This window comes from Trypanosoma theileri (assembly GCF_002087225.1).
Source record: "Trypanosoma theileri isolate Edinburgh chromosome Unknown TM35_Tth_2_V1, whole genome shotgun sequence".
Classification (NCBI taxonomy): Eukaryota; Euglenozoa; class Kinetoplastea; order Trypanosomatida; family Trypanosomatidae; genus Trypanosoma; species Trypanosoma theileri.
Genome location: NW_021639844.1, coordinates 913534 through 928813, shown reverse-complemented (window position 1 = coordinate 928813; position 15280 = coordinate 913534). Strand labels below are relative to the sequence as shown.

General features: G+C 36.9%; 4 protein-coding genes across 4 annotated transcripts; all 4 read left to right on the top strand.

Moving 5' to 3' along the window:
* Positions 1-995: 995 nt before the first annotated feature.
* On the top strand, positions 996-3368 carry TM35_000024450 (protein kinase; the record flags this gene model as incomplete). Its single annotated transcript, XM_029021763.1, has 1 exon — positions 996-3368. The coding sequence occupies one exon, from the start codon at positions 996-998 to the stop codon at positions 3366-3368; it is 2373 nt and encodes a 790-aa protein (XP_028887185.1).
* Positions 3369-4927: 1559 nt separating this feature from the next.
* TM35_000024440 (putative protein kinase) lies at positions 4928-8056 on the top strand (the record flags this gene model as incomplete). Its single annotated transcript, XM_029021762.1, has 1 exon — positions 4928-8056. The coding sequence occupies one exon, from the start codon at positions 4928-4930 to the stop codon at positions 8054-8056; it is 3129 nt and encodes a 1042-aa protein (XP_028887184.1).
* A 396-nt stretch (positions 8057-8452) lies between these two features.
* On the top strand, positions 8453-9697 carry TM35_000024430 (acid phosphatase; the record flags this gene model as incomplete). Its single annotated transcript, XM_029021761.1, has 1 exon — positions 8453-9697. One exon carries the CDS (start codon positions 8453-8455, stop codon positions 9695-9697), a length of 1245 nt encoding a protein of 414 aa, XP_028887183.1.
* Positions 9698-10308: 611 nt separating this feature from the next.
* Positions 10309-14247, top strand: TM35_000024420 (mitogen-activated protein kinase-like protein; the record flags this gene model as incomplete). The annotated part of the gene is made up of 1 exon (XM_029021760.1): positions 10309-14247. One exon carries the CDS (start codon positions 10309-10311, stop codon positions 14245-14247), a length of 3939 nt encoding a protein of 1312 aa, XP_028887182.1.
* Between the last annotated feature and the right edge of the window lie 1033 nt (positions 14248-15280).

Sequence of the window (15280 nt, the reverse complement as noted above, 5' to 3'; positions counted from 1 at the left end):
GGAGTATTTAAGGTATAACCACCCAAGGAAACTTTTTTTTTTTTTTTTGTTTCCCCTTTAAGGAGTGTTCATATATGCATACATCCATGCGTACCCGTGTATAAACACGTATGAATGTACATGAGGACGTGAGAGTTTTGTGTCCGTTTGTGTAATGCATGTTATGCGTCTGTATGTGTGTCTATGCGTTTACATGTTTTTTTTTTTGCTGATTGAATAGAAGCAATCATATGAAAAAATAAAAAAAAACTGTTGAAGTGTATTTGATTATTCTTAGTTATTGTTGCTATCGTTGTTTCTTTTCTTTTTTTTTCTTTTTTTTCTTTGGTGGTTTTTAACGCCGTTTTTTTATTATTATTAGGAGAGCACGAAACGCGTTAAGATATACATATACGCTGATATATTTTCCATCAAAGAAAAAAAAAGGCTACAAAAGGAAGAGAGAGGAATAGGCTCGCCGAAGAAGAAGAAGAAGAAGAAGAAGAAAAAAAAATCCAAGACTAGACTTGACTTGACTACTGCTTCCTTTATTATTACTATTAAAGGGAAGTGGGTAAGCGAGTTTTACCGTTTCCTTTGGCTCGACGACATCCTCTTTTTTTTTTTTTTTGCACGTGTGGTGAAGCGTAGAGAAGAAAGGAATATTCAATATCACACGTGGTAAGGAGTGTAAGTGTGAGTAAGTGAGTGACTGTGTGGTACGTCTGTGAGGATATACAGAGTCTGAAAAGAGGGACTGTTTGAACATAACAGACATATTTATTATAATATATATATATATATATATACAGTAAAAAACAAATAGGGGATTTCGTGTATACATTTGGGGTTGGATATTAGAAGGGGAGTGAGGGTACCAAGTGGAGTGTGGGAAAAAGTAACAACAACAACAACCACATCAAAAAAGAAAACGCATCAAAACGATTATAACATCAACAGCAAGGGGTTTAAGGGAAAACAAAAAAAGTGAAAACGAAAGGAATAACAGAGAAAAGATGACTCAACGATTTGGTCCCTATCAAGTTGGAGAGACAGTTGGACGTGGTACGTTTGGTAAAGTGAAACTAGCCGTTCATGAGGCGACACGTTCAAAAGTGGCATTGAAAGTTATTCCTAGAAAAGTTATGGAACAGGATGCACGATCGAATATTAAAATTACACGAGAGATAAGAATTCTAAAAGTACTTCGTCACCCGAATATTATGTGTCTTTATGATGTTGTACAGACCAAACATGATATTGTGCTTGTACTAGAGTACGTTTCCGGAGGTGAACTCTTTGATTATATTTGCAGTAAAGGACGATTAGATGAAAGTGTTGCCCGACATCTTTTTCAGCAGGTTGTAGCTGGAGTGGCGTATTGTCATAGATACCGTGTGGCTCATCGTGATCTTAAACCGGAGAATATCATGATGGAACAGGGTTCATCCACTATAAAGATTGGCGACTTTGGTTTAGCCTCCATCACACATGATGGTTGTTTCTTTGAGACCAGCTGCGGAACTCCCAATTACGCCTCTCCAGAGATCGTGAGCGGTAAACTTTACGCCGGACCAGAGGCGGATGTGTGGAGTTGCGGTGTGGTTCTCTACACTATGGTGGCCGGGGCGCTTCCATTTGATGACACAAATGTTGGAACTCTCTTTAAGAAGATTCAAACAGCAAATTACGTTATACCGAGTGGTCTCTCAGATGAGGTGCGAGATCTCCTACAGCGTATGATCGTTGTAAACCCATTGGAACGGGCAACGATGGAGCAAGTGATGCAGCATCCATGGCTGCGACCGGCATTTCCTCCATATTTACTCACTTTACACTATGAAGCTATTCTTGATACGATGCGATTTGGTAAATCAATAGAGTTTGATGATGATATGCTGGATGATGAGGTAATTGCATCTGTTGCTAAATGTTACAGGCATTCCTTTCAAGAAACAGCTTCTATAGTAGCAGAACATGAAAAGACCAAATCTTTACTATTTGATCCTGAAGTATGTGATGGAACGTTGGGAAGGAGACACTATCCAGGAGGAAAATTTTTTACTAAATATGCAAATGTAGTAGATGCAAAGTTATGGCCAGCACCACTAGTTATCCCTGCTGCAGATCAAGCACTTCGTGAAGAAGAACATGATGTATATGTAGCCTATCTTATCTTGCTTCGTCGTAAACAAAGTCTTTTACCTCCCGAGCATTTATCTCATATGGATGCCCGCTCTGAAGCTACTGGTTCTTTTATTTTAACTTTATCAATGAGTCAGGGATACGGTTCTGTTAATGCCAATTCATTACAGCAAATATCTATGGGACTGGCTTCCAGTTCTAGAACTCAACCGCCTCCTCAAAAAAATCCTCATGAATGTATAAGAGCACAAAAGGATGGAGATATTACATTTTGTGGTTCACTACCTGTTCATGTACAAGCAGAATCAAAGGAAACAGAATCTAATATAGATACATACATGGAAGGGTATAATAGATTAGCAGAAGCATTTCTCCCACTCTATCGATCTCAATCCAAACATACACTATTAGGAAGGTTTTTGGGAGTTATTGAACGTCCAATTTCAGTATTAATGAATCAAATTCCTTCACAGTCACCATCTAGATTAACAAAGAGTGGTGGAAGTGGTAGTAATATTGGTGGTGGTCGAGCGGGTGGTGGAAATCTTTTGCAACCGCTTCTTAAACCCTTAACAGATGATGGAGATATGACTTGTGGATCAGTTGGTGGTGAGAGTTCATTACTCACTGCGGCTTCTAAAGGGGAAAGAATAAGAATAAGAGGAGGAGGAGGAGGAGGTGGTGGTGGTGGTGGTGGTGGTGGTGGACAGGGTAAGAAATCTACCACCTTACGTGGGAAAACTATTCCATTCTCAACTCCTAAAACACCAGATGTACTTCATTGTGATATAGTGGCCCGTTTTGGAAATGATTTTATCCGTAATGGTGTTTTGTTTTCCTCAAGTGATCCTGCTACCACATTGCGTTATGTATATAATGCGATGAAAGAAGAAGGTCTGTTGTGGAAAAGTATTCATCCGTACTATTTTTCAGCGGTGATGTATCCATGTGTAAAGCTACAGGTAAAGATATACAAAGTTAAGGAAGAAGAGCAATTGGTGGATGTAAAGGTATCCTGTCAGAGTGGCATGCATGGATTTGATGTGGCATCTAAATTATTAGAGCGGCTTCGAAATAAAGCTATTGCACACAACAACAAAAAGCTTAAAAAGAGCCTACTCATTGGTGAATCTAGTATCACATCAAATCTCGGTACTGCCCCAACCAATCTATCACTAAGTGATAACAGAGTAGCCAACACAGACAAGGGAGCATCGCGGACATTCCCCACTGGCACAAAGTAAAAGGATTGTTTTTACAGTAACAGAGCACGGAATTTTTTTTTTTTTTTGATTTGTTTCACTCTATTAAACCGGGAGGATATTTTAAAAAAGGGAAGTGATCGTATGGTATATATATATATATATATAAATCTTTTTTTTTTCTTTTTTTTTTGTATGAAAAATAGTTTCCCAGCGCCAGAGGGGCAAAATACATCTGAAAGCGAACTAAAAATATAAAAAGACATTCTCTGTGTGAACATTGAAGTAAAAGAAAACGTATATTGGGTGCAAAATGAGATCGATATGATCAGAAAACGAGAATGGGATTAATAATTATGTATTTCGGTATTCATGTTTTTTGTTTTTGTTTTTTGTTTTTTTTTTTTCTTCTTTTTTCGTTCGTTAACGTATTTGTGTGCATGTCTTTATCTTTTAATGTCTCTCTCTCTCTCTCTCTTTCTGTTCGTTTATATATATGTATATGTTGTAAACCAAAAATAAAAATAAAAATAAAACGTTTTTTTCTTTTTTTTTCTTCTTTGTTTTGACCCTTTTTTTCTTCTTAATTTGATGATTTGTTTCTGGACGTTTCCTTTTTTTTTTTTTATAAATTGTGTCACTATGAGAATGTGTATTTGTGTGCGTGTTTGCTGTATTTACGAAGAGAAGAAACGCGGACTCTCTCTCTCTCTCTGTTTGTTCCTCTGTAAAGTGAACGCATCAGTAGAGGACTCTGCGTTTCCCACTCATTTCACTCGTTCTTTCTTTGTGCCGATAATATCCATTTTTTTTTGTTTGTTTTTGTTTACTTGTTGCATTTTGTTTGTTTGTTTGTTTTTTTTTTGCTTTTTTGCAGTTCTGTCTTTTGAAAGAAAAAAAAAAGTGGAAAGAAGTCCATGAAATGAAAAATAAATAAAACAATAACCCAAAGAAAAAATAACTAAATTGTAAATCCAGGCGTACTTACAAGTGTACAAATGGAATCTGCTACAAAACGAAGGCAAATCACATACGTTTAGTTATGTTTTTTTTTTTTTTTTACTTATCACTATTATTATTATTATTATTATTATTATTGCGTATTCCCCTTTCTACCACTGGTGGTTAGGGGATGAGGGATGTGAGAGGAAGCTGAGAATTTGGCGTTTCTCTCTTCCTACCATTTGTCCCTTCCCTTCCTTTTTTATATATATATATATTTATCTTTCTTTTCTTTCCTTTTTCAGTGTACCCTTGGTTGTTTTTATTTCTTCTTATTCATGTTGAAATCGAACCACTTTCTTTCTTTACTCATGATATCTGCAGATGGAATGGATATATAGATAAATTGTCTTGCTTTTCTTTTCATTTATTTCTAATGCATACATTGGGGTCCCCCCCCCTTTGTTTTCTTCTTTAGATCCGCTGAAGGCAGAAGCATTATTTGCTTAACAAAACTCTAGGGTGGAAGGGTTACTTTATATCTTTATATATTCATATATTATTATTATTATTATTATTATTATTATTATTATTATTATTGCTATTATTTAAGACCTATATGTGTGTAAGGTCTCTCTGTCTCTCTCTCTATACATTGGATGACTAAAGAAGTGTTGAGTAGTAACACAGCCGTCCCACCGCCGCCGTGGGCGAAATTGCATGGATGCCACAGTCCCGAAAAGACTGTTATTGTTTACCAAAACGCAAAAGGAACCGGTGAGGCCGCTGTGGAGGAATTACTCGCACGGGCTCGTATTGTTGTACCGGCATTAATGAATTATCTCTTTTTTAGCTCCGCACATGTTGCCGTATTATATTTGGGAAAGAATATGATAGGCACAAAGAAGTTGGGAGTTGAAGAAGGTGCGGTGGATATGAAGATTCGCATGATTCGGTACTTAACAACAGAGATGTGGCCACCGCTTCTTCGCACAGATGCACCGGATGAGTCTTACATTGCGGATATTTTACACTCTGACTGTGGTGAAAGTTTCTTTGATGAATTATTAACAGATGGTATGGATTTACATCGTAATAGTGAACTAGGGACTACAGAGGATGGGAGTAAAGAAGTAAAGATATGTCGTAATAGTAATAATAGTCCAACCGTTCAGCGAAGTTCATCCGTAAATATATTGAAACAATTTATTTTTGATAGCAAGATGGAAGTATTAGTCTACCTTAAAAATGGCATTAGAAAAACTAAATATTTAAAACTTATTCTTCGTAATACCATGCATCGCCTACATTTTGATGTGATAGATCCTAAAGATGAGAAACACCGCTGGGAGGAGCGAAAGTTATTTACACGTATACTTGATAACTTGGAAACACGCAAAGGTATTCCAAGTTTTGAGGCTTATGAGGGTTTTTTCCGAGAGGCGTGTACCATGACCGCACGATTACCCATTCATCACGCATTATTAGATCAACGTTTGACTATATGTATTCATCCAAGAGAAGGAATAGAAACAAAGGAAGAAGAAAAAGAAGAAGAGGAAAAGGAAGAGGAAGAAAAAGAAGAAAATAGAGAGAAGAACTGTAGCAAAGGTGTGGAAGGGGAATCTCGCTATTATCCTTGGATGATACGCTTATCAAGACCTGAAGGATCCATGTTGGATTATAAAAGTTATATCTTCGACACGGTGAGTGAGGTAAACTACAACTGTGTACGTTTTTTGTGTGGATTTCTTAATGCCTACAGAGAGGGAAAACTTCTTATTGGTGTTCATGAAATTCCAAAACGAAATGTTGATGGTTCTACTCCACCTATAGGAGATGGGAAAAATACTATTGTACGTCATGATGACTTGGTAGATCAGTATGTAGTTGGTTTACATATCACACAAGATGGATTAAAGAATATTCAAGAAAGTCTTTCGAAGCAATTATTGGATTGTGTACCACCTGTACCTCCTCAAACAGTTTGTATGGATGTTATTCCAGTGAAATTACCATTAAATTTTACGAGGTCTAAAGAAGTTGTGGTCTTCTTTGATGAAGATTCAAGTCCTTATGGTGTTGCGATTAAACAAAAGATTTTTTCTGCCATGCATAATCTTGTTTCTTTAGGTCTTTCATTGGTTCAGGTGGAAAGTAAAATATTACGGGAAAAGTTTAGGTGTAGCGAAAGTATGTATGATGATGATAGTTTTAATAAAAGACTAGGTCTTTACGTTGTGGCACCTTTACATTCTTCAGCAACACTTAAACAGGAAAATTGGGAAGAATCTCTTGCAAGAGCATTTGAAAATCAAAGAAATCGTTGTTGGTATCAATGTGTGGATGATCCTGGTGATGTTTCTATTTCCTCTCTCAGTATTATCGAAATATCAATTGACATGAAGCGTAGTCCTTACATACCGCTTCGAATGTATAAGGGTAAATTTTTTAGTGGATGGCCATCAATTCCTATTTGGGATAATAATACAAAAACTGTGAGACGTATTGAACGTAATCATAATATTTTTCGTTATTTCATGACAACATCCTCATCAATTAATCCATTTTCTCAGAATGAAGAAAACAATTTAGTAGCGTTTACATTACCAGGAAAATTTGCAGAACAAAATGAGGCATTATTTAGACGTGCTGCTCAACAACTTCAACAATCATGGTTTACAGTACCACAAATAGCGAGTTTGGTGCTTACTTTCTTAGGAGATACTTTAGATTGTCTTCGCTTTCGTCTTCTTCACTCTGTATGTGATATGGTATTTGAACGTCAACAAGGTACACATTTACTACAAATGTTACTTTCAACACCTTTGGGAAATTCAGATTTCAGTTGTTCATGGTCTATTCTCTCATGGATGCAAAATGAAATGCGAGCTGCAGATATTGCCCCTATGCCATTACTTCTCTGTCGAGTGTTTGAGAGTATTGGTGCACTTCCCTCTCCTTTTCCTTATGTGGCTGTACCACTAGCTCAACAATCCTTTCGTGTTTCCAAGTATCTTGTGCCTCTCTTTTACTTGCAGAGTTATTATGATGGACTTATGCGACCCTCTATTGTATTAGATGTTCGTGATGGTATTGTGAAGAAAGTACGTTTGCAAAGTGGCAGTTTTGTTCTCTCTGCTGTGATTGGTGTTGGCTTTGAACGCATCACACGGCGTCAACTCAGTCAATTTCTCTACCGTGAAAATATGATCGCAGATGATCTCGCCTTCTGCAGTGATGAGGCCGCCGCGTTAAGTATTCCCATGCAGGGATTTCTCACACCATCTCTGCGGTTTGCACACACGCAGGAAGACGGGGCAGAGCAGCCCCCACCTCTCACACTTAACCCATCAGAGAACACTAACACTAATAATAATAATAACAATAAGAACAAGAACACGCAAACCACAAGTCGTGATGTGGAAAAACAATTACCATTACTGTATTTTAAGTTTCTCACAGGTGAGAATATAGTAACAGATGATAGTTTAGATTCAGAAGAACATGGCGGTAATGCTTTAATGACAGCAGGAACACAAAATACTCATAAAATGCCATGGACCCTCTCTCATATACTCTCATGGTTTAATGTACTTTCATCTGATGATCACGTGCAGCCATTTGGTTACTGTGGACGTTCACTCTGTTATCGTGTGGAATCTCTTCATGATATATGTGTAGAACATGTGGAGGGCAGTAATGGATTATCGACTCGTATACAATTGGCAGATTCTCCTCAGAATTGTTTACTACACAAAAAAATTGAAGAGTGGCAATCTATATGAGTATATTTCTTTCCATCTACTCAGTGTAAATGGACTTTGATAGCGGTAAACAAAAAGAGAGAAAAAAAAAGAAGGAATTGACAAGAAAGTTACAAGATTCACACAAGTATACTTGTAGAAACTGAGAAGTAAGAAAAAAATATGAAGTGTTCTTGAATGTGAATCTTAGTTAAACACGGGAATTCAAAGAAAAAAAAAGAAAAAAAAACAAAGAAAGAAAGTCAATATACTTACGTGTATTTTCTTTTTTTTTTCTCATTATTGATCTGTTCTTGTTGTTGTTTCCTCTCTATTATTCCTCACTCTCTGTTTCTCTCTCTCTCTCTCTCTCTCCTTTTCTTTCTTGTGAACACAGAGAAAGGAAATTTGTGCATCTACGGTCTGTGTACGAGATCAATGGATATCACTTCCAGAAAATCTCCAGATAAGTCTTTCTCTAATGTGGAAAAAAATGTTTCACGTAGGCGTTGGTTAACTCCTTTACAAATACTCACATTGAGGCGTCTCTTTTTACTCTTATGCATGATAGTTATTATATTTATCATATTCTTTATATATTATCCACAGTACATCTATGATGAAAAAGAGTTAAACGAGACCATATCTATTACAATACCACGTGGAGATCTTCACAAGAGCCGAAAGTGGAATTCATACCTTTCACTTGGACGTCAGAAAGCGTCTTCAATCTTTCCTAATGATCAATCTATCACATTAACGAATGCCGATCACGTGATTCGTAGAGGAGCCTCTGTTCAAAAATTGTTTTCTTGCTATGGGGAAATAAAGAATGCGAATATAAGTACTCCAAAGACTAAACTATACGATTTTGTTATTTTGCCAATTGGTTGCTTTGGTGATTTTCTCTCTATGTGTGTATCATGTACCCTTAGCATGACACTAGTAAATGCCACCTACTGTGGTCGAAAAAAGTTAGGACTTTTTCTTGGAGACAATTTTTACCCAAATGGTATTAGATCTTTTCGTGATCCACGGTTTAATCGAGATCTTAACAAGAAATTTCTTAGATTTCCTGAACTTCGTATTCAATATTACGCCACAAGTGGAAATCATGATGAACATCCACGGTTTTTATATCGTAATAAAATGCATTGGACATTCCCTTCACCTTTTTACAATAGTGGTGTTCTCCAAAGTGGAAAGACTACCATAGAAATATTTGTCTTCTCTACAAATCCATATGAATTACAGACTTCGCAGAAATTTCACAAGAGACAAGCAGAATGGCTTAATAAAACTTTAGCCAAAAGTACAGCCCATTGGAAGATAGTCATGACACATGAACCCATATTTGATTTCGTGACCTTACATCACTTTCCAAGAAGTACTGGGTCTATACATCCTATACTTAAAGCCCACAAGGTGGATTTGTTAGTATGTGCTCATCTACATGGTGTATTTTTACATCGTGTGGATGGTGGATATTATCAATTAATATCGGCAGCATTTACAAATGGTTTGATAGGTAGCGTTCATCCAAGGCGTCCGTTGGGGTACAATCATCTTGGTATTGGTGCCACGGCTCTTCTGGTGGATCATGATATCATTACTGTTCTTGCGATGGACGCGCATGGTCATCTCATCTTTCAACACAATATTCCAAAACAAGTGACGTCTTAGGAATAGATAAAATGGTGTGTCTAATAATAATGGTGATGATAATGATGATGATGATGTTTGAAGAGATTGTTGGAATATTATTATTTTTTTTTTCTTGTTTTGTCCTTTGTTCTCTGTGGGTTCCACTGCTTTTTTGGACAGATTGGAAATGTTCTCCTAATTACATGTAAGGCACTCTTGAGGAGTAAGAGTAAATGGAATTTTTTAACATGAAGAGGGGTGTAAATCATCTTTTTTGTTTGTTTGTTTGTTTCTTTCTTTTTCATGGGTATGTGGGAGAGGAAGTGTAAGTTGAGTGATATTCCCTTGATTATCTTTTCTCTTTTCAAGTTGCGGATTTAATTGGAACGACAGTGATAGTTGCATTTTGTGCCAAAGTTTTTGCCTACTATGAATAGATATGATATTAAAAGAAAAATAATAATAATAAAGATGGTAAACATTGTGTTTGTGCTCGTTCGGAATGTATGAGTTATATTATATTAAGTATGTCTCTTTTTTTTTCTTTTCTTTTAGTCTTTTTTTAAAAAGATAAAAAAATCAAGCAAAACACGAAAAAGGAACGTTTCTTTTTTGCTTGATAAATAAAAAAATATTGCCCATCTTCACCAATGGGATGTTCGGGAGTGGATCGAGTAAATGAGAATAGAGAGGGTGTGGGTACAGTGCCGCATTCTAGTACGGATGCAGTAGAGATGACGAATATTCAACCCAATCCACTCGTTTTATCTGGTCCATTGTTAAGTAGTAGCGAACAGTCTTTATTGGGAAAGAAGGGTTTCAACTCTCCTAGAATCAAGTTCATTAGTGATAAAGTAGATCCTGTGACAAGAGATCGGGAGTACAAGGCACATTCTATGGATATTGAAGAAGGTACTTTTTATAATCAAAGTGGTGCGAATATTATCTCTTCGGAAAGAGAAATACCTTGTCTGGTACAGAAGGAACCTACTGAAGGGCTAAAGGATGTGAAGAAAAGTAATTGTTTTATATGTATTCTGTTGTTGATATTTTCTGTACTAATAGGAGTTGCTGGAGGAATTGCTACCGGTTTTGTTGGATATCACTACAATATGCGTAATCAGCGAGCAGCTTTATCAGTCAAGAACTCTATTGTCTTAAATAGTTCTGTTGGTGTTCTTCATTCTTTACAGAATGATTTGAAATCAGGCTCTTTATCACTCTTAAATTTTATAGATTATATGGGAACAAACTTCTCAACATCTGATGAAATGCTGGATGCATATAATGAGACCTTTTTTACGTACACCACACTTGCATTTAGGGGAACAACAGGAGTTGATCGTTATGGTGTTTATATACCTTTTTGTACCCCAGATCTTGTATCAAGTGGAAACTGCCCAGATGGTGTGTATTTAGAATACACTTGTCAGCCATTACGTGGAGGAGAAAGGAAATGCTATTACCGTACTGCCACTAAAGGTATGGAGGAAGTATATGAAGTAGGTATAAATGAATATGGAGCCGTTAAAAATATGTCTTGGTTAGGTAGTAAAAAATTTGTGGGTGATCCAGTGAATCTCACTCGTTTAGAGAATAATCAAAGCGCTTATTACCTTGAATCAGGTGTATCAACATCTTCTGATGGAAGTTTGCATTCTACGTTAACTTATCAAAGAGTATGGGTAAAAGGTGATCGATACATTATCTCTACAGCGAGTGGCTATACTAGTAATTGGTTTCGAATATTTGATGAAAGTTTGCATAAAGCAGATATAAGTTATGCCATGATTTTTGATACAACTGGAGATATATTAGCCTATTCCTACGGAAGTAAAGTATATCCTACTGGTATTCCTTGTAAAAGTCTTGATCCAGATGGTGTGGATCTAAAAAACTTAACTAGAATAGCTGGTTGTGGGAAAAATGGAGGTGATGTTCTAGACGGTATTGTAGATCTGTTAGAATCCTCTCGGAATTCAACTTTTGGATTATCACACTATCCTGGTATTGATCGTGCTACGGTGATGGAACATGATGGTTACGTGATCGCTATACAAACTTTTTTGGATATTTTAGGCGAAAATTTAAGCCACCGAACGTTTTTTGCTGCATATACTACTCCAATTGTAAAAGGCCTTGATGAACAAAATGCACTACAAATTATGATATGTATTGTAATTGTAGTTGTTTCTATTTGTATCCTTGGTGGAGTGAGTCTATTTTCTATAAATCAATTACAAAAAACGTTACAATTGGTATCTGAACTAGCTGTTAATGTATCAACTTATGATTTGGAAAAGATGCAAAAAGTTCTTGATCGTAGCGAACTAGGTTGTAATGCATGGTTCGGATTTTTAGGAGGTAACTTACTGAGGGAGGAATTTTCTAAAATTCTATTTAATCTCAAAGCTTATCGTCCTTTTTTACCTCAAGCATTATTGACAAACTTATCCCATGGAGTACGTGATTCCAATCAAAGTGGATCTGATTCGTTTGAACCACCTCTTTGTGATGATGATTATAATATGAGGAGTTATGGTATTTCAGGAGGTGCACTTTTACCATCACCACAATTAGGTTTAATTGACAGAAATACTGGATATCATAATGAAGTGAATGAAGATTCTGTTTACCTCGCAACCGGTGGCTGTCCATTAAAAAGGTTAAAAAGTGTAAAGGGTACAGTAATAGTTATACAGTTATTAGATTGTATAATAGAGGAATCTGGATCTGTTTCCCTAATTGATCACTTTTTAGCTTTTGTTTTACAACATGTAAGAGGAAATGGAGGTGTTGCAGATCATATTGGAACTGATCAAGTGATTGCTACTTTTAATTTCCATATACCAGTTATACGTCATCAACAAAAGGCATGTCAATGTGCTATAGCCATTCAAGAAGATTGTCAAAAAGCTGAACTTCGTGTAGCTATTGCCATTGCATCAGGATCAAATTATGTATGTACAGTTGGTACGGATGAACAAAAGGCCCGGGTGGTGGCTGGAGATAGTGTAGACTTTGCCAAACAACTCGTAACGCTCAATCCCTATCTTGGCGTCACAATCCTCGTCACTCAGCAGGTGGCCCACGCCTCTGGGGTGGTGGTGGTGCCGGTGGATAATGTGGAGGTGTACTCCCCGCGCTGCCATGCGATGACCCGGCATCTCGTGCTGGAAGTGGTCTCCCTCCACCACCAGCCCCTCTCGCCCGAGCAGAGCCTCACGAAGGAAGTCTTCCATCTCATTCTCGCCCGCCAGCAGGAGCGGGCCCTCCAGGCGGTCGCTGACTTTATGCGGCGCTTCCCAACCCGGGCGGAGGTGCCGTGGCGGGCCAGACGTCTCTACGAGTTGTGCTCCCGCAACGCCGCGCTCATTGACAGCGGATACTTCCGACGGGCCCTTTACTGGACACCACTCGAAGGCGAGGCATGGCTCCAGCGCTCTATTAGCAATACCTACTCCAACAGCAACAACAACAGTAGTAATAATAACAGTGGTAGTAATAATAATAATACTAATAATAATAATAATAATAATAATAATAATAGTACCGCGATCGTGGGAGGAAGTGCGTCTCATCGTGTATGTGATGTGGAACGGGCAAAGGAGAAAATTGATGAGCACTCTCAATCTGGTAAACGTACTGTCGTGATGAAAGCCATATCACAAGGTGAAGACGCACTTATCTCGGTCTTTTTGAATGATGAGGATTCACCAGAAGAGGGCGATGATGCTGTAGAACATCGGGGCTTGAGGGTTATACAGGATAGCTTGTCAAGACCACCTCTTCCTAGGTGTGTGGAAGATATTAATCAACAGATTTTTTACCGTACGGATGAATTATTGGGAAAAGGACAGTTTGGAGAAGTTTATCTTGCTATATCTTCCAGTGGAAGTTTTGTTGCCACAAAAGTATTTCCACTAGAGGATGATAATGGAGCTGCCTTGGTTCGTGAAGTTGAAGCACTTATTCAACTTCGTCATGATCATATCTTAACTTATGATACATGTGCTATTCAAGATGGATTCTTCTTTATATTTACAGAATACATGGCGGCAGGAAATATGCGTAAATTAATTTCTCGTCTTGGTCAAATTCCAGAGGAAGCTGCTAGAAAATATAGTCGTGATATTCTCTATGGGTTACAATTTCTTCACAGTATGAAATATGTACACTGTGATGTGAAACCAGATAATGTTTTACTTTCATCAGAAGGGACATGTAAACTTGGAGATTTTGGTACCGTAAGACTTTCTCGAAGTTTGACAGATAGAGTTGCAGCTATACGTGGTACACCACGTTATATGGCACCAGAGGCAGTATTAGGAAATTGGACTGTAAAGGCAGATGTTTACAGTTTTGGACTAACAGTAGCACATATGCTACTAGGACACAATCCCTGGTCTCATTATATTGAACCAGATGAACATTTTATTGTCCGACTTGCACGAAATACGGGTGATATGAAACCTGATTTGCCAACGGGATTGAAGGATAAGGAGCTTGAAAGTGCTATTCACAGTTGTTGTGAATTTGATCCATCCAAGCGTCCTAGCGTAGATGATTTGATCTCTTTGCTATCATAAGGTTTCTATCACTCTATATCAAACCTTAACCTGTATTCCTTATAATGTATTTGATCTCTCTTTTTGTGGTTTTGATGTATGTATGTGTAATTTTGTAGTTTTATATGGATATATGTAAGTGGTAAATAAAAGTGGTTTTGGTAGTGTAGCACGCTCAATAATAATAAAAGAAAAAAAAACAAGAATTATTTATTTGTTACCTTATGATGAAACCGAAACTTTTATTGCAGTCCCCCTCCACTTCTTCACTACCATCATTATCATTATTATCATCATCATCACGTAATAAAAACCCCTACTCCCTCAGAAGAAGAAGAAAAAAAACGAACTAACAAACGTACATACAAAGAAGAGATAGAGAGATATAAGAAAAAGAAGTTTGTAAGAGAAAAGAGCTTTTCTGATGAGTTTCCGTAATATCTCAGGCGGCGTACTGTTTGTTTATCTCCATATTTTAATGAATTGCTGGGGTGAAAAGGGAAATACACAGCTGAAAAATGAAAAGAAGGGAATATAAACAATTGATACACCTCTACTGCTGTGTATCATAAGAGAAACTACCTTGAAACATTTATAGGGTGATTTCTGTAGTTCTTTTTCTTTCTTTTTTTTGATTTCTCTTCCTTCCTCTTCTTTTCTTTTTTTTTTTTCTCGTATTTTATTCTTTTTTGTTTTCTTTTTTGTGCGATATTGATTTTCCCACTTACTGTTATTGATAGTAATAATAATAATAATAATAATAATAATAATAATAATAATAATAATAATAATAAACTGGTGTCATTGAGACTCTGCAGAGCAAAGAAAGAAAAATTTCGTTGCAATGCCAATACAGAGTGAGTTAAATTGAGGTGACACAACAAAAAAAAGAATTCGTTCGTTGAAGCTTGAACCTTAGTAATGCGCGTGTGAATAGTGGTATGATTGGATGTGGGACCTTTTTTATTTTTCCTTGATGGTTGATACTGTATTTACTTGTTTTTTTTTTATTTTTGGTAAATTGAGGTGATATCAGAGCGAATGACAGGGGGGG